Source organism: Martes martes, assembly GCF_963455335.1.
Source record: "Martes martes genome assembly, chromosome: 15".
Lineage (NCBI taxonomy): Eukaryota > Metazoa > Chordata > Mammalia > Carnivora > Mustelidae > Martes > Martes martes.
Window position 1 is genome coordinate 1,467,082 of NC_137903.1, and position 20,611 is coordinate 1,487,692.

Genomic DNA, 20,611 nt, shown 5'->3' on the forward strand with positions numbered 1-20,611 from the left:
TCAGATAGGACTCCAGAAGCACAGGCAACAGAAAAAAAAACAGATAAGCTGGAGTTCATCAACACTGAAAGCCCTCGTGCATCAGAGCACACTGTCAAGAGGGTGAGAAGACAACCCACGCAGAGGAGTTCACATTAGCAAGTCCTGCACGCGGAGTGTATAAAGAACCCTGAAAACTCACCAACAAAAAAACAGCACAATTCAAAAAGTTCCATACCAATTTACTCAACACTGGCTGTGGACGAGAGGGCTTATTTCCCCAGATTCCTGCCAACTCAATTATTATTATCATCATTAATATGAAAATTTTCAGTTTTGCCAAAATTTAAATACAGGAAGCCTCAAAATTACTGAAATATAAACCAACCATACCTTCACACCAAGTACACAGCACTGTAAGTCAGTTATATCTATAAAAACAAATTAACAAACATACTAAAAAATACATTACAAATACATTAAATAAAAACAGAATTAGGACTCTTAAAATCTTTAAGATAACTTTAAATAAAAGACATTAAGAGCATCATCCTCTAATATTTTCTCAAAAGAATGAACTAAACTTCAAACTCCAATTATTAATGTGCCAGTTCCTAAACAATGAATTGCAATTTTTCATAAATTAGTGACATATTTGAATCCCTCTAAATAACAGAGTTCAGGGGCGCCTGGGTGACTCAGTGAGTTAAGCCTCTGCCTTCAGCTCAGGCCATGATCTCAGGGTCCTGGGATTGAGCCCCGCATCGGGCTCTCTGCTCATTGGGGAGCCTGCTTTCCCCTCTCTCTCTGCCTGCTTGTGATCTCTATCTGTCAAATAAATAAATAAAATCTTTAAAAAAAAAAATCACAGAGCCAATAAGTAAACTACTATAAATTTAACAGTATGTCACATAATTCAAGAAAAGGAAAAATTTCACTCATGGAACTAAACTTGGGTTTTGCTTTTTAAAATTACATAAACAGGGGTGCTTGGGTGGCTCAGTTGGCTAAGCGACTGCTTGGGCTCAGGTCATGATCTCAGGGTCCTGGGATCAAGCCCCACATCAGGCTCCCTGCTTGGTGGGGAGCCTGCTTCTCCCTCTCTCTCTGCTGCTCTGCCTGCTTGTGCTCTCTTGCTCTCTGTCAAATAAACAAAAATCTTTAAAAAATAATAAATTAAAAAAAATAATAAAATAAAATAAAATTACATAAACAGTTTAAAAAATTACATATACAGTTACCAATCATTCAATACTAATCATAACAGCAAATACCTTATTTTTTTCTAGAGGGTCTTGTGTCTGCTCTCTGAATACTGCCAAAAGAGAAAGTAAATGGAGAGAAAAAATGTACGATCTATGTTTTCATTAGAAATATAAGGCTTAATATTTAGTTTATTTTTTATTTTTTTAGGGAGGGAGAGAGGGAGACAGAAAATTCTAAGCAGGCTCCATGCTCAGCACAGAGCCGAACATGGGGCTCGATCTCACAACCCTGAGATCACGATCTGAGCTGAAACCAAGAGTTGGACACAACTGACTGAGCCACACGGGCACCGTGTAAGATCTGCTTTAAAAGCAACACTGACAAAAACCCGTGTAAGATCTGCTTTAAAAGCAACACTGACAAAAACCCAACTGCTTTTAAAGAATTGGGGGTGAATGTTCCAGGTGCATTGGGTAAAGGCCTGTTTTAAAGACTACAACATGCCTCGTAACAGTCCCTCCTTCCTTCCTTGGCCAAAGATGCTTAGTCTTTTTCGAGTCATGAACTCCTCTGAGAAGCTAGTCAGAGCTACGCAAAAACACAAACCTCGATCCGGACCGCCCCGTCTCGAAGACAGCGCCACCCCCTGCAGCCTCCCAGGGACCGCAGGTTATATAAAGCCCTGCCTCAGGCTGTAACAAGGGGAAAAAAACATTCACAGGAACCTATCACATGGCAGACGCTTCATATAAACCTAATTTTGCATACAGCCGCTGAAGAAGGGCATCCCTACCCCCGCACTATGAATGAGAAGACCAAGTGTGAGTGAGATAAAGCAAACTGCTTGTGTGTGGTTGTTAAGCCAGGATTTAAATTGGGTTCTGATTCCATAGTCCATGCATGCCCTTTCCACTCCTGAAGCACTAATGCAAAGTTTACTAACACACCCAACATCCTGTGCTAAAGTAGCTGCCTGAAAAATAAATACCACCTTATGACTAGCAGTTCTGTTACGGGCCTCGGAAACCACAGACTACTAGGAACAAGATACATGATCGCAACCACCCCAAGCTGAGAGTGAACGTGTGCTGCAGGTAAAATCGACTGAGTACAAGACCTCGTCATTAGCGTGAACTATTTTAAAAAAATGACTGTAGAAACATTACAAAAGACCATCATACTGGAGACTTTGTACAAACCAGCTGCAGAAGATAAGTTCTAACATCGTTTCAAGGAAAAACGCCAGATAAAAATCTTTTTCAATCAACCTATGAAAATCCTTGATTTCAGCAGGAACAGATATCCTCATGAGGAAAATAAGGCTCCGGGGAGGTTACCCAGGTTAGCGAAGATTCACTGAGTTCATTTTTGCAAATATTGGTAAAACACCCATTTCTTCCCTGGCTTCTAATCTAACTCACTCACAGCTCATTTTATCAATAAAACACCCCAAGCTACTTTGTATGCCTATGATCTTTGAAGAATAGCAACTATCAAAAATTTCTGGATACCACAGCAATTTGAAGGACAAAAAGCGTCATTGTGGTTTCTGATAACATGCAGAAAGCACACGAATCTGATGTTAAGTAATCAACAATAAACATCAAGTGATTTTATGGACGAATATTTCAAAATTTTAGCCAAAATGTTAAGCCAAGTCTTTCTACCTAGATCCATTGTTTTACTTATACATACAAATAATTTAAATATGCACGTGGGCACATACGGTGCCCATCGCCTGAAATTAAATATTGTATGAAATGGCTAGAGGAGCCTGGGTGGCTCAGTTGGTTAAGCATCTAGCTGCCTTCAGGTCAGGTCATGATCCCAGGGTCATGGGACTGAGCCCCATGTCGGGCTCTTTACTCAGCTCGGAGCCTGCTTCTCTCTTTCCTCCCCACCCCACCCCTGCTTGTGCTTTCTCTATCTCTAATTAATACGTAAAATCTAAAAAAAAAAAGATAAAAAGACTAAAACTTGTGATCAACACATAACCTAAAACAAATCTATTATCTTTACAGCAGAGAATAAATAGGGTTAAGAAAAATTAGTGTGTTTTTTTGAAGATTTATTTATTTATTTGAGAGAGAGAGAGAGAGAGGGAGAGAGAGACATCGAGAGAGACAGCGGGAGCACAAACGTGGTGAGCAGCAGAGGGAGAGGGAGAAGAAGGTTCCCCGCTGAGCAGGAGCCCAACGCAGAACTCAATCCCAGGACCCCAGGATCACGACCTGAGCCAAACGCAATCAGCTGAGCCGACTGAGCCGCCCAGGCGCCCTGAAAAATTAGTTACCGTATTTGGATAGCCTACGAGAAAGAGGGGACAAAAAAATAAAAAATAAAAAGAAATAAATTAGAGAAAAAAGAGGGGACGATTTTTAATGTATCAACTTGCTCTGAGTGACAAGAATTAATCCTTGTATTAAACAATTCATTTTACAAAAGCTTTCAACATATGCGGCGCCTGGGTGGCTCAGTTAGTTAAGTGTCTAACTCTTCATTTCGGCTCAGGTGATGATCTCAGCGTTGTGAGATCAAGCCCCGATTAGGATTCTCTCTCTCCCTCTCCCTCTGCCACTCCCCTGCCCCTCACACTCTCTCCCTCCTTCTCCTAAAAACAAAACAAAACAAAACCAGAACCAAAAACCAAACCAAACCAAACACAAAAACTCACAAAAGCTTTCAACATGTTAGCAAACTGGATCCTTACCACCACCTGAAAAGGTCAGCGGTATCATAACCGTTTAACATCTTTGAGCCTCAATTTCTTCCCTGTTAGTCTGTCCACGACGTTAGTAAACGGGGAGGCGGGGTCTCCCGACCGCACAGCCCGTGCTCTCCACACCAGAGCTCGCAGCGGGCACAACACAGGTCCGCCGCGCTCCACACACCCGCCACACGAACACAAATGCACTCGCAGTCGCGCTGTCGAGCCCGTCCCTGACCAGCCTCGCAGCCTCCTGCAGTCTCGCAAAACAGACTCCTTGGAAATATGGAGATTACAACCAAACTTCCCGTAATAAGTGTGAACAGCAGATACAACATTCCGAGAAAACTCCACGTGCTGCCAACGACCACGACGACTCACCCGTTTGGAAGGACAGTGCTCACTCTTCTCATCCGTCATCTTCCCACTTTTAAGTGCTTTCCTCGGGTGCTTGATAGTTGTTTTTATGGCAGGTCGACATACATAGTTCTCCAAGTTCTTTGGAGGTTTTTTAGTTCTCTTAGCCTGAAGGCCAATTTTCAATTTTAAGTTTCCCTCTGAAAAGTTTGTTTCTTTCACTGAAAACTGCTGCTGTGCGCCGCTCAAACCGTCCTCCGGGCCTGCCTCGCCGCCTCTTCCCCGAGTCCACTGGCGAAGGTCCTCCTCCCCTCGCGCGGGGCTCTCTAGCTCCGCTTCTCTCGTGCTCACCGCTGTGCCAGTACCGACGGCAGAGGGACTCTTCCTTGAAAACCCTTCAGAGTCAGAACCCAATCCTAACATAGCAGTATTTCTAGGGTCCATCACAAGTGTCTGTTATTGCCAAAGAAGCTTATGAAAATTTTACAGAACTGCGTTCCATAAAAAACAGGGATCTCCAAAACTTGCATCCAGCATCTCTTTCTCTGCAGAATAAACCATAACAAAAATTCATGAGAATAGAAAGCAACTATTGATTAATATGAAAAAATGGGCATAAAGGGAGAGGGACAAGGAGGTCAGGAAGAACCCCAAATTACGGTTAAAACTAACCAAAATACAGTACGAAATGAATTTAAATTAATTTAGCTATAAATAAATTTAAAATTTTAAGAATAAGCTTATTCTACAGATATCATAAACAAATGGTAGCAATACATGTTATGGACTGGTTTTAGTGCTCCAACTTTTATAAGAGGTTTTGAGCTTTTCAGGCTAGGACTCAGGCTGGAATTATCTCCCCTGCTGGTATACAATTAAATTCTGAATTCATTCAGTCATTCATTCATACAGAAATATTTCTGAGCTCCTATCATGTGCCGGGCATTGTGCAATAACCAGGAAACACAGTACTCAACAAAACAGACCCAGTTCCTAAATTTACAAGACTTATACTCTAGTAAGAAAGACAAACATTAAAAATTTGTTATATAAATGATTTCTAACACTTGTTATAAAATTTCTGAAAACCAGAAATTTTACAAGTTTTCCTAATAATAAGTAGTCAGTTGGCATGCTTTAATCCCCCAAATCCATAAATATTTTTCCAAATTCGTAAAATATAAACAAGCAAATTATTATTTTATAAGAGATGTACACCTAACTTGCAAATATAAATAAAGTACACGGGCAACCTCCTTCTCACAGAGAAAGACCTTCAGGAAACCAGATTACCAGATAATCACAAGGCTGACTAACGAATTCAGAACCGAAATAATTCACTATTCTTGAAGACTGACAGACTAGACTTTACTCTAAGCATATATCCAATCAAGATCCAGGACAAGTATCTGAAAAAAGACCATCCTATTCCTTAGAACATTCCATTTATGAAGCGGAGAATTTCATAGTTTAAACTACGTGCCTTAAGACTTCTTTCCAACAAGACTGTAAGATTCTCAAGGGCAAAGATCATATAACAACCTCACAACTTGTATAGGAATGTAAGTAAAATGCATAGCCCAACGCCTGGCAACACAGTAGGGCTTCAAGAGAAAGCACCAATGATTAATTATTATTACTAATTGCAGTAGCAGCACATTAAGCGCTCAGTAAGTACTGGCCAACTGACTAAACTCTCAAGTCTGTTCCACTCTGTTCATTCACAAGAACAGTCGCGGGGGGTGGCCCTCCGATCCGCTCACTCTGACAATTCTTGCTAACGCTGCACAGAAGTTTTCGAGGCTGTTCATAATCCGGCTCAGAAGTATGCAAACTTGCTTGTCCTTACTTCCCAACACACATCCCTATGCCGTCGCCAATTCGGTTTCCTCACTGTCCCGACAAGTCACGTTCATTTCTGCTCCTGTTCCATGCGTTCCCTTTCCCTCTCAAAGTACAAAGTCCGGGGGTGCCTGGGCGGCTCACCTGGTTAAGTGACTGCCTTCTGGGCAGGTCACGACCCTGGGATCCTGGGGTCGAGACCCGTGTCAGGCTCCCCCCTCTGCGGGGAGTCTGTTTCTTCCTCTCCCTCTGCCTCCCTGCCCCCGCCCCCACGCCTGCCGCTTCTTTCTCACTCTGTATCTAATAAATAAATAAATTTTAAAAATTAAAAATAAAAGTACAAAGTCCTACTTTGTCCGCAATGGGTTCACAATCCTGGAATTTAAAACACTGAGAACCACAAGCTTTTTCATTACTCACTAGTGACAAAACCTGAGTGACAGACCTGATTTGGATCCGTTTTGGTCTTAATTATCACAATTTTTTGAGAATAGTCATACATTTCAATGCAAAAATATTACTGTGCTTGATGAAAGAGTGCTGCTCTAACCACCACTGTGGAAGTAACCCGACCTACACTATCTTTCTAAAAGCAAAAAACAAACTTTTGCATGGTGCTTTGTGGACTAATGTCTTAATACTTACATTTAAGCCCACATGGACCGGATCCTTCCCTGAGCACCTTTATCCATGCAGGACCACAATTTGAGTAATCAGCTTTTTTCCCCTCCTTCCATATTTGTCAACTACATCTCCAACGAAGACTATAACTAACCCCCCCCCCCAAAAAAAGGCTGTAATGACAGTGTTAAGCTTCGTGAGGGTAGGGACCTCTTCTGGTTTGTTCACAGCTATTTCCCCGGCACCCAAAACAGTGAACGGCACAGACAGCAGTACCAGTAAAGAGCTGAATGAATGAATTTTAAGTCCCCGATAAGCTTCTAACGTAACATCTGGCATGTAGAAATGGTTCTCCTCTCCTTTCTCACGTGACTTCACCCTGCGTTATACTAGTCCCATGCACAAGTTTTATCTTAAATGTTTACTACATGTATTTCATAGAGGTGTTTTCTGTAAGCCTACTACAATATCTTAATCACCTTAGCAACAGCTTCAAAATTGTATCTTATACCTCCTCCTGTCTCTGTACTGTCAAAGCTGGTCTAAGAAAAACAATCATGTTCACTGAACTCACTTTACATTCCTGAACGCTAACCCCGACTGGACTCTTCGTGCTAAAACCTGTCTCCATCACTCTCCTACACAACAACTTGAAGTCATCTCCAGCCTCACTGACTCTGCTTCCAACCTGCCGACGGCAGCAGGAATAATCAGAAGGAAACTGCCACAAGCTCCCACGATATTGCTACCTACCCACCACCTGCTGTGTGTCTGTTCCTGTGGATTCGCCTTCCCTACGATCATAATATACTGGGCCACCTGGGTGGCTCGGTCCATTGAGCATCCCACTCTCAGTCTCAGCTCAGGTTTTGATCTCAGGGTTGTGAGTCTAGGCCCAGCTTGGAGCCTACTTAAGAAGATAACAATAATTTAAAAATACATGTACTTCTAACCCCTCCCCTTGAGCACTAGGCCTACCCTCTCCTTGCCTTCTCAAGAGCTTTACTAGGATGACTATCCTTTCTCCCTTGCACCATCCGCTTCTCATTTTTCCTCTGGATAATACGAGTCAGCATGAAAACATACCACAGTATTTCTCATCTAAGGAAACCCCCCCTGACCCTCTATCTTCTACCGGCTTCCCATTTCTCCGCCCCCTCTCAAAACAAAGCTTCTTCAAAGGGCAGGCCACGCTTGCCATCTCTAAATCCTCACCTTTTTTCTTTGAAACACACCAATCATAGTTTCACCACCACCTCTCCAAATAAACTGCTGGCCAAGGTCACTGACGTACTCTGTACTACTAAGCACGCTGGTCAGTTCTCAGTCCGCTACCTGACCTTGCCACAGAACGTGACACAGTGGAATAGCCCCATCGTCTCCACGCTGACTTCCAGGCGTCCTTTCTGGATTCTTCTGCCTTACTGGCTAGTCACCCTCGGTCTCCTTTACCAGTCTCCCCTCCCTCCCCCACAACATTAAACACCGGAGCACCCCAGGGCACGCTCTTCCCTTCCCTATCTACACTTACTTGCTAAATGAACAGATCCAATCTTTCGGCCTTATATTCCATCCAACATTGTTGATTTACACGTTTCTATCACTAGACAGAGGCCAGCTGGGACCTCTTCCTAGAACCCCAGAATCCTGTATCTAACTGCCTGCCTGACACACTGCCTAGATGTCTACTGGTTAGACACCGCAAGCTTCGCCTGTTTCACATCAATTCCTCTTCTACCTCATCCCCCCATCCCCCATCCACGGGCTTCCTCATCTCAGTATATAAATGCAACTCGAGCTAGAAGTAGTTAGGCTGAAACTTCCTAACCACCTTGAACTCCTTTCTCCCTCGTGCCTCACACGCCCATTCAGTCAGCAGACTTCTCTACCTTCAGAGCACACGCACCATCCGTCTCTCGCTAACCTGACAGCTGCCACTCAGAGCCATGCGCTCGTCCAGCACCTGGACCACCCACGAGTCGGTCTCTCCACTGGCCGCCCGCTGCTTCCGCCCTCCATATCTCCTTTCAGGCTTCTCAACTCAGCAGCCAGGTGATCCTTAAAGCTTGTGTCGATCGTGTCATTCCTCTGCTCAACACCCTTTCAATGGCTTCCCATCCCACTCCAAGTGGAAGTCAAAGTCCTTCCGATGGTCTAAAGGCTCTGCTTACTCTGCTGTACAATCCCCTCTACCTCTCTTCCGTCTCCTACCAAACTCCCCACTTAGTTCCAAGAAGCGGGGTCAGAGGCCGTCTCCTCTTCATCAAAGTAAAATACTCCTACCACAGGACCTTTGCAATTATTATTCTGACTAGAACGTTCTTTCCTCAGATAATTGCATGATTTGCTCTTTCATGTCCTGAACCTTTGCCTAAATGTAACCTCATGGAACAAGCAATCCCTGACAATCCTTTATAAAACTGAAAACTACTCATGTCACCATCTTCTTCTAACACTCTATCCTGTTTTATTTTTCTCCATGACGCTTCTCACAATCTGGTGCACAATGTATTTATTTATTGTTGATACCTTTCCACTGGGATATAAAGTACCCCCAGGAACCGGGTTTTTGTCAGTTTAGTTCAATGTAACATCCTAGCAACTAAAACTATACCTGGCATACAGGTGGTGTTCAATAAATATTTGAATTAATTGCATGTTTTTGGTGGGATTTACCTTACTGGCTTTATTTTGTTCCTTTTCTATTTCTTTTCTCCCATGTTTCTTCTTTTTGTTTTGTAAATTTTCTTTCTTCTTCCTTTTTTTTGAAGATTTTATTTCTTTATTTGACAGAGAAAGTGATCACAAGTAGGCAGAGAGGCAGGCAGAGAGAGCAGGGAAGCAGGCTCTCCGCAGAGCAGACAGCCTGATGCGGGGCTCGATCCCAGGACCCTGAGACCATGACCCGAGCGGAAGGCAGAGGCTTTAACACACTGAGCCACCCAGGTGCCCCTTCATTCTTACTTCTTATTTACCTATTTTAAAGTAGGCTCCATGCCCAGTGTAGACTCTAGCATAGGTCTTGAACTCACGACCCTGAGATCAAGACATGAGCTGAGACCAAAAGTCAGACTCTTGGAGCACCTGGTGGCTTGGTATGATAAGTCTCCAACTCGTGATTTCAGCTCAGGTCACGATCTCAGCGCCATGAGATTCAGCCTCATGTCTGGCTCCAGGATCAGCGGCTATAAATTCTCCCCCTTTCTCTGCCCCCTCCCTGTTCTCTGCTTCTCTCTCTCTCTAAAATAACTAAATAAATCTTAAATTAAAAAAAGAAAACAATGGGACACTTAATCAAGTGAGCCACCCAGGCACTGCATGTTCCTTAATTTTTGATGCCCATCCCGGGTTTCATGTGACTAGTGCACTGATATATCTGCGTATACCTTTCCGGTCGCTCATGAAAACAAACCTGTTCTAGAACAAAAACAAATAATTTACACAGAAACAACTGCTTTTATATCCAGTACTCACAAGTACACACATTTTTAAATTTCCCTACAATTCTTTTCATAATGAAGGAATTGCAGAACGTGTAACATATATATGTATAAATGTGAACCAGAATCTCAGTTATTTCCTCCAAAGAACTCAAAAGCATTTTTACCAGCACTTATTCACTTTTAACACATTCCAGAGAAGGGTTTGGAGAGCATGATTCTCTTCATTTTAAAATGGAAAAACTGGGGGTGCCTGGGTGGCTCAGTGGGTTAAAGCCTCTGCCTTCGGCTCAGGTCATGATCCCAGGGTCCTGGGATCAAGCCCCACATCAGGCTCTCTGCTTAGCGGGGAGCCTGCTTCTCCCTTTCTCTCTGCCTGCCTTTCTGCCTACTTGGGATCTCTCTCTGTCAAATAAATAAATAAAATCTTTAAAATGGAAAAACTGAATCTGAGTGACACAGATTACCATACAAATAGTAGAATATCAATAAACTAAAAAAGAACTAATCTGAAAACACTGATCACTACCCCAGAAATGTAGGTAAGAAGAGAGAAATACTATGTTTCCCTAACTTGATCAAAGAGGAGAAAGGATAGTGAGCCTAGGGGCCTATTTTGTGAATCCATCTAAGCAGTGAGACTGGAAAAGCATGACTGGCAAACCCTACATACCAAATTTAAGTGTTTCTAGTAAAGATAAATCCAAATTCTGAAGATACTTCACAACAAAGAATGCTTTTTATCTGCTAAATGTAAACTGCTTGAAAACCAGTCCCTACACCAGCTGCCAGAATGCTGATTTTGAACTTTGAAAGCAGTGTTCTCCGTGAATGATACTCTTCCATCTATATACTCTAGGTTTTACATCCAGGGACAAGGACGCATGCTGTCACACAATGTAATCTGGTTCCTACTACAATATCCAAGTCAAAATAGTTCCAAGGAGAAACACTGGACTAAGACTGCTAGAATCTCTTTGCTCTAAGCGACAAATTCAACATTCATCTCACACGCAACTTTGGGATTTATAGAATGTCCTCAAATCACTGAAATAATCCAGAACAGTCTAGTCCAAATTCAAGAGAAACTGATACTAAATCTATAGCCTGAAGACCTTTCACTGAGATCATTTTAGCTGTGAACAAACTGTTTAGAAAATTACTAATTACTGAGGAGCCTGGGTGGGTCTCCACTCAGCGGGGAGTCTGCTTGTCCCTCTCCCTCGTGCCCCTCCCCCCCACAAACTCCTGTGCGCATGCGCACGCTGTCTCCATCTTTTAAATAAACAAATGAGATCTTAAAAATAAAGTTACTAATTGTGTTAATAGGATATATACATTATATCAACACAAGGCATGATCATCTCTTTTTTTTAAGATTCTATTTATTCATGGGGGCAGAGGAAGAGAGCACGAGCAGGGGCAGCAGCAGGCAGAGGGAGAAGCAGACTTCCCGCCGAGCAGGGAGCAGATGCAGAACTGGATCCCCGGACGCTGGGTCATGACCCACCCGAAGGCAGACGCTTAGCTGACTGAGCCACCCAGGAACCCCAAAGCATGATAATCTAACAACATATTAGATACCACTTACAAATATACAAGTAAATCACATTTCATAGTGATCTATGAATGCTCTACTGCTGGACAGCCTGTACTTCAAGGTGACAAAACCTGGGCAAACAAGACCAGGTTCTTGACCAGGAATCGCTCAAATTTGTTTTCACCTTCATGCCCTATTCCCTCTACAAAGTGATGACTAGTACCCACCCGCGCCTCCCATACTAATCTCACATCCAAGTAACAAACAATGGATCAGATAAAAATAGACAAATTCAGAGTTAACACAGGCTCTGCTCTGTGAGATACCAAAACATTATGGAAAACAATTCGACTAAGTCTGGAGACCATTCTGTATAGACACCTAGTCTATCACTGGAGGTTGGAAGGGAATAGGCATACTTTGATAAAACACTACTTAGCAAGGCAATATAAAATCAACTCTGTATTCATTAAATACACAAAACTGAGTCCTTCCAGGAGATGCAGCATTAGTTAAGTTAAAAAAAAAAAACCAAAAACAAAAACAAAAAACCTAAAAATTTACTGAGTTCTTAATATGTGCAAAGCTCTATGCTAGTGTTACACAGATGATCACAATTCCATTTTCAGAGATGAAAAAATAAGTTAATAACCAAAAAAAGCTTGAGCCCAGGTCTGTCTGGCTCCTCTTGAATACGATGTTACGCTGCCTCCCAAACATCATGTTTATTCCTGGTCTCAGTCCTCCCCTCTGTTATACCTAGCAGACCTGCTGTTTGGAACTCTTGCTTGCCTTCTGTGATGACACATTCTACTGGCTCTCCAACTACCTCTGCAACCATTATATCATTTCCTTTATGCATTCATCATCCTTAATCTATTCCTTCATTCAGTGGACATTTTGAGAGCCTCAAAATATGTCTTGAGAACCACTATAGAAATGGTTGTAAATAATACAATATGGTCCTAGGTCTTACGAACTTTAAATTTTAGAGAGGGAGGCAGATAAATAACTAATTATTTAAATATGTGGTCATAACATAATAAATGTGAAGGTATTGAATATATGAAGTTGTATATCAAGGAAATTTGGAGGAACAAGGAATATACCTTGGAAAAACAGTTAACTTTAAGCTGAGACCCAGTCTAAGTAGGAAACAGCCAGGCAAAATGTCGAGTTAAGGGGCGCCTGGGTGGCTCAGTGGGTTGAAGCCTCTGCCTTCAGCTCGGGTCATGATCCCAGGGTCCTGGGATCGAGCCCCGAGTTGGGCCCTCTGCTCGGCGGGGAGCCTGCTTCCTCCTCTCTCTCTGCCTGCCTCTCTGCCTACTTGTGATCTTTGTCTGTCAAATAAATGAAATCTTAAAAAAAAAAAAAAAGTCGAGTTAAGTATGTTCCCAAAATAGGGAACAGTATGTGTAAAAAGTCCCTGAAATTGTAAATATTAACAGCAGATTCATCAAAGTGGGGACAACACAAAACAAAAATGGAAAGCTATATGAAAATAGCTTTCGGGATGCCTCAGTGGCTGGGTCAGTTAGGTATCTGCCTTTGGCTTGGGTCATGATACCAGGGTCCCGGGACAGAGTCCCATATCGGGCTCCTGGCTCAGCGGGGAGCCTGCTTCTCCCTCTGTGGGCTGCTCCCCCTGCTTGTGCTCACACACTCTCTCTGACAAATAAATTGAATCTTAAAAAAAAAAAAAATAGCTTTCAAAGAGCCTTGTTGGGCTACCTTAAGGATTTAGAATCCAAAATTAGTTCTGAGCAGAAGAGTAGTAAGATACAACTCATGCTTTTTTTTTTTTTTAATTTTATTTATTTATTTGTCAGAGAGAAAGAGAGAGCGAGCGAGCGAGCACACGCACAAGCAGGCAGAGTGGCAGGCAGGGGCAGAGAGAGAAGCAGGCTCCCCACTGAGCAAGGAGCCCTACACGGGACTCAATCTCAGGACCCTGGGATCATGACCTGAGCCAAAGGCAGCGGCTTAACAGACTGAGCCACCCAGGAGCCCCTGGGAGCTGTAGGAGCTGACCCTACAGCTTATACTTTAAAAAACCTCCCTGGCTGCTGTGGAAGAATGATTAGAAAGACAGCAAAACTTGGGGCGGCACATGGGTGGCTCAGCTGGTTGAACGGTAGCTCAGGTCATGATCTCAGGGTCACGAGATCAAGCCCCATGTACCTAGACTCAGCAGAGAGGAGATTCTCTCTCCCTCTCCTGTTGCCCCTCCCCCAACTCGTACTCTCCATGTCCAATTATGAAGTCTTTAAAAAAAAAAAAAAAAGCAAAGTTGATTCTGGAATACTAGTTATAAAATTGACAGATTAGCAAAGTAGCACTGAAAATTTAAAAAATGGATGAATTAAGAGATACTTCTAAGGCATAACAGACTTGATTTGTCAGCAAGATACAGAAAGGAGGGAGAGAATCCAAGACTTAAGCAACTGGTCAACTGTTTGGTGGTACCACTTAGACATTCCATCAACAAAGTATTTGCTGAATGCCCATTACGTAACAGCAACTGGGGACAAAGCAGTGCAAAAACAGGAAAGTCCCTGCCCTCGCGGGGCTGACATTCTAAAAGCTGTCTGCTGGGACAGACAGGCAGAAGGGGAGACTAAGAGTTCAGCAGTATGTTAAATCGTAGATGGCTGTGAAACATTTAAGCACAAGGTCAAGCCGGCAGCAGGGAGCACATGCACATGACACCCGCACAGGGAGGCAGTATGATGACAATATGTGAATCTATAACAGAGTCTTAGAATGGTTTTCCAACTTGGTAAGAAAGATAATTTATCTTAACTCTCTTTAATATGCAAGAACAACTTTTCTCTCTTTTTGGATAAGTACACTTACCTAAAATTATCACATTACAGACTAAACAATGTCAGCAGATTTTTAGCTTAAAATAAGTCTAGCTTGTCCCATCTGTGATAAATTTTGATCTTCTCTGTGGTCTTTATCAAACATCATCAGAGACGGTAATCATTGTTCTATTTCTCAACAGTAAAAAAACATACAGATTAACTGTAGAAGATCTTAAAAAACCACAGCACATTATGGGTCCTAGTTTACCGTGGCTTTTACACTCTTCAGTCATACATCGCATTTCCTAGGACCCATCACACTAGCCAGGTGAACACAGTACTGCCACTTGATCAAGTCGGAAACCTGGCTGCTACCCTTGCCTCCTGTCACCCCCACCCCATTCCCAACGCGACCCTAATGCCAAAACTTGTGAAGTCCACATAATTTCTGATTACACTGAGTTCTAAGTCCACTGCCATTCTATCCGAAACAACAACAGATCTTACACAGAATATAGCAGCTTTCTAACTCTGCATATCCACCTTGTTCTCCTCCAGTCCATGCTCTGAGATGCAGCTAGAAATATGATTTTAAAATAATCTGATTATGTCATTTCCCTGCTCGACCAAGGGAGATCTCCCTGTTAAGTGCTCATGCAGCATTCTGTGAGTCTCTTAACGCTCATCATCCTACTAAGTTACATGCTTTTTCTGGGTAAATTATATGCTTAACACTCATATTTTCCACTACAGCATTTGTTCCATGAGAATAAGAATCCTCAATGCCTTATTCACTGCAATATCCTTAGCAAAGTCCCCGAACATAAAAGGTATTCAATAAATATCTACTAGCTGAAGTAGCAAACATACACTGCTGTATTTTAAATTACATATGTAGACAAAAACTAAGAGAATACAATGAAAATAAAAATATTAAAGGACTGACATTTTTCTTTAAATATCATATAATCTTATAGTATTATAATTTTTAAAATAAGCACTATGTATATATGTATATATCACCATGTAATTTGCTCTTCAAGAGTAAAAGGGTAAGCAGCGCACTACCTTAAGATGTCTGATATTGCGCCACTGATCTACTACTCATTGAAATCATAAAAAGCTAGAATATATTCATAAACAAGAAAACTTGAACTATGTTTCTAAATAATTTATATAACATAAACTACACTTACAGAGTTGGATAAAGCTGCTCTTCTTTTTTTTTAAGATTTACTCATTTGAGAGAGAGAAGGAGTGGGCGTGTGAGCACCGGGAAGGGAGAGAGCATCTCAAGCAGACTCCCCGCTGAGCACAGAGCCCAAAGTGGGGCTCAATCTCACGACCCTGAGATCATGACCTGACCCGAAATCAAGAGTTGGGATGCTCAACCGAACCCCCCAGGTGCCCTGGACAAAGCTTTTTGACTCAACTACAGAACATCATTTCATTTAAAAAAGAGAGTGACAGGGCACCTGGGTGGCTCAGTGGGTTAAGCCTCTGCCTTCAGCTCAGGTCATGATCCCAGGGTCCTGGGATGGAGCCCCGCATCCGGCTCCCTGCTCAGCGGGGAGCCTGCTTCCTCCTCTCTCTCTGTGCCTGCCTCTCTGCCTACTTGTGATCTCTGTCAAATAAATAAATAAAATCTTTAAAAAAAAAAAAAAAAAGGAGAGTGACAACCACCAATAACTCCTAACTTTCAAAGTACTAATCACCAGTAAATCTAGCTATTTTCACATCTGTGTATAATATATATTTTTTAAATTCCAAGATGCCAGTGATTTTTTTTTTTTAAAGATTTTATTTATTTGACAGAGAGAGATCACAAGTAGGCAGAGAGGCAGGGAGAGAGAGAGGGGAAATCAGGCTCCCTGCTGAGCAGAGAGCCCGATATGGGACTCGATCCCAGGACCCTGAGATCATGACCCAAGCCGAAGGCAGAGGCTTAACCCACTGAGCCACCCAGGTGCCCCACCAGTGATTTTTTTTTAAAAAGTCTTCATGACGGTGTGTCTGGGTGGCTCAGTGGGTTAAGCGACTGCCCTCCGCCCAGGTGATGACCCCAGGGTCCTGGGATCAAGCCCTACTTCGGGCTCCCTGCTTGGTGGGGAGCCTGCTTCTCTCTCCTTCTGCTGCTCTGCCTGCTTGTGGCTCTCGCTTTCAAACAAATAAATAAAATCTTTTTCAAAAAATAAATAAAAAGGCTTCATGGATCGCTGACCACATTTTCAGGAGAAAAAAATTTTAACTACTACCACATTAAATACATTATCAATTGTGTAATTTCCTAATTTCAGAAACATAAAACTGACAGAAAAGAATGTGTCTCAAGGCCAAGGAAATACTATATTATACCAACAAACTAATTCTGAAAGTCAAAAAAGAAAGTAAAGTAGGAGACTGTATTGCCACGAGGGAGCCATGGGGGAAATGCAAACAGAAAGCATTCCCGAAGCTAAATCCTCGGGAAAAGTCACACTCACTGTCTCATGGATAATCTAATCAAACCTTGTGTAGCTCTTCCTGAGAAGTAAAGTTAACAAAGCTCAGATGTAGAGACTTAACTCTGTTTTTATTTAAATTAAAAAAAAAAAAAAAAAAAAAGGTGGACTGGGCTGTGCCTGCAAGAGAGAGAGAGAGAGATGCTGACTTCCATCCCCAGGGAATTCTAAAATGGCAACAAGAGGGAAGTAAAAGTTACATCAGATTTTCCCATAAATGAGTTACTGCGTTCTGACAAGGGTTAGGGGCTGTGAACTCCGGGCCACCACACGTGGTTTCACATTAAACAGAAGAGCCACTTCAAAAGGGCACCATTCACACTGTAAATATCTTACACTTGTTTTTTATGAAGATTTTCTGTGGAGAAATGGATAGGAATGTAAAATGGTGCAGACACTTTGGAAAACAGTTTGGCAGCTCCTCAAAAGGTTAAACAGAGCCACTAGATGGCCCAGCAAGTTCACTGCTAGGTATATACCCAGGAAAATGGAAACATGGATCACAGAAACATGCACACAAATGTTCACAGCAGCATTATCCATATAATGGAATGTCATTCATCAGTAAAGAAGAATGGCGTCCAGGACCACCAGGTGGCTCAGTCGGTTAGGTGTCCACCTCTGGACTTCAGCTCATGTCATGATCTCAGAGTCCTGAGATGGAGCCTGTGCTGGGATTTGCCCTCAGAGTGGAGTCTGACTGAGATTCTCTCCCTCTGCCCTTCCCCCCAAGTAAAGAGATCTTGAAAGAAAGAAAGAAGGAAGGGCAGGAGGGAGGGGGAGAGGAAGGATGGTACATACTACGGTGCAGATGTACCCTAAACATTACGCTAAATGAAGATGCCTGTTCCTAAAGACAACAAATTATATGACAACAAATGATATGTCCATAAAAGGAAAATCCAGAGAGAAAGAAAGTAGATTCATGGTTATCTAGGCATAGGGGAAAAGGAGAATGTCTGGGATGTAGTGACTCCTAGTTACTGGACACCACGATTGAATGTTCTAGTATTAGGTAGTGGGGATGGTTGTATAACCATGTGAATATACCAGGAACCAGTGAATTGTACACTTTAAATCAGTAAATTATAGAGGACACAAAACAAATCTCAATGAAGTCATTTAAAAACTTTCTGACAGATCAAAATAACCCTTGTGGAAAGGGTTCTCTTCCCTGCATAAAAACAAAATATGGGCTAATGATAATCTTGTAAAAACTTTTTCAATGAATAGCTTTCAACATGGCAACAAGCTGACTTATCTGACATATGTTGCTACATATTACCTAACTGGCTATTCACTTGGAAAAAACAAAGTTAGATCCATTCTTTACATTATACTCAAAAGTAATTTCCTCGTGGATTTAAGAGCTAGATGCAAAAATGAAAGTATCTGAAGGATTTCTGTAACTATTTCTATAGCCTACTGTATAGAAACCTTCCTAAGCAAATCAAGAAACTAAAAGCCATAAAAGAGAATACTGAGAGATTTGATTATATAAAAACATTACAGGGGTGCCTGGCTGGCTCAGTCATTAAGCATCTGCCCTCAGCTCAGATCACAATCCTGGGGTCCTGGGATCACCCCATGTCAGACTCCTGCTTGGTGGGGAGTCTGCTTCTCCCTCTCCCACTCCCCCTGTTGTGTTCCCTCTCCACTGTATCTGTCTCTGTCAAATAAATAAATAAAATCTTTGGGGTGCCTGGGTGGCTCAGTAGGTTAAGCCTCTGCCTTCAGCTCAGGTCGTGATCTCAGGGTCCTGGGATTGAGCCCCACATTGGGCTCTCTGCTCAGCGGGGAGCCTGCTTCTTGCCTCTGCCTACTTGTGATCTCTCTCTCTCTCTCTGTCAAATAAATAAATAAATAAAATCTTTTAAATATATAAATAAATAAGTAAATAAATAAATAAAATCTTTTTTAAAAAGTAGATCAGTATGGTTAAGAGTCATTCTGTAAACTGATTAATTATATGAGAGATGTGCATAGGCAATCACAGATGAAATGGAAATAATCAAACAGAAACACAGAAAGAGGCGCCACATCGTTAGTAGTGAGGGAGGTCTGAGCTACAAGACATTGTTCACTCATCACTTTGCTTGAAATTCAAAACACTGATACAAGCAAAAACAGCAAAGTATACAGGAAAATAAATACTAGTGGCCTCCGTCACATATTCTGGAAAGCAATTCTTACAGCATCTATGACAACTTTAAGTTTTACATACTCTTGACTTCAATAGCAACTTTAGATACTCTTATCATAGAAAAACAAAAGCACTAATAAATGATTCATTACAGCACTGCTTAATGTGGCCACAGAAAAAAATTAAATACACACACACACACACACACATATATATATATTCACACACACATAAATATAGAACCACGTCTGCCATTTTTCAGGAAAAGAGCAAGCATGATGTTATATGTGCAGGGAATAGAAAAAAAAAAAAACCATGTGTATTTGTATGCATACAGAATTAAGTACAACTGATTATAAACCAGCTAACAGCACTGGTTACTTTAGGGGTAAAGGTTTGGAAATAAAAAGGAAATAAAATTATGTGTATTTTTCTTGAGATGTTACGGAATTTGTATTAGTTCCATAATTAGGCAAAATCCAATAAAAACATATTTTTAAAAGACCTGAGATACACATAGCTACCATGTCCATACCTCTCAAAGTCTTACTGTTGTGTTCACATCTACATTAAATTGAGTAAAGTAACCCAATTAACAGTGGACATACTTCCTAACTCCAATATTCTGCCACTGACTAGCTACTTGCTTAAACCATTCATCTCCTGTTCTTTTCCATTCAATAGACAGCTGCGCGTTACACATATCTTTATTTTTTTATTATTTTATTGTGGTAAGAACATTTGCCGTTGAGATTTACCCTCTTCACAAATTTTTACGTGTGCAATTCAGTACTGCTGACCGTAGGTACGTCGTCGTCCAGCATACCTCCACAGCTTACTCATCCTGCTTGACTGAAACTTCACACCTGTTGGTAGGGAATTCTACATTTCCCCCACTACCTACCTATCTCATCAGACTAGAGCACCATCCCCCCCCTTTTTTTTTATAGGGGAAAAAATTAATTGGACTTTATAAAAACATGGAACTTCTATTCATCAAAAGAAACCACCATGAGATTAAAAAGTCGAGCCACACATTGGATGTCACGTACAAGGCACATACTGGAGAAAAGGAATGCATTCAGAATTTGTATTAAGAACAGGTGGTTTACAAAAAAAGATACCCAAATATGCAACAAGCACCGAAAGATGCTCGACCTTACCAATAATCAGGGAAATGCAAATTAATACCACAATGAAATACCATTACCCACTAAAATGGCTCAAATTAAAGAGAATGACAACAAATGTTGGTGTAGATGGGACAAATAGAACAGCCATGCATTCCCGGCACAGTTACAAAGTCATACAATCGGTCTGGAAAACTGCGTGACGGTATTTACTCAACATAAAAATATGCTTACCCCGCGGCCCAGCAACTCCACTCCCAGGTATACGCCAAAGAGAAATGAGCGCATACTGTTCACCAAAAGAGGGGAGGTGGCCAGGTAAGGCTTCACAGCATCAA

The 20,611-nt window shown here is 41.8% G+C and overlaps 1 protein-coding gene across 1 annotated transcript in view; it reads right to left on the reverse strand.

Annotated features, from left to right (window-relative positions):
- The window catches only part of ASH1L (ASH1 like histone lysine methyltransferase), a 190,086-nt gene that overhangs the window by 155,699 nt on the left and 13,776 nt on the right, over positions 1 to 20,611 (reverse strand). Inside the window, exon 2 of the mRNA XM_080825089.1 lies at positions 4,274 to 4,794. Within this exon, the coding sequence (XP_080681215.1) occupies positions 4,274 to 4,693 (420 nt within the window). The 5' untranslated portion in view covers positions 4,694 to 4,794. The remainder of the gene's footprint in view (positions 1 to 4,273; positions 4,795 to 20,611) is intronic.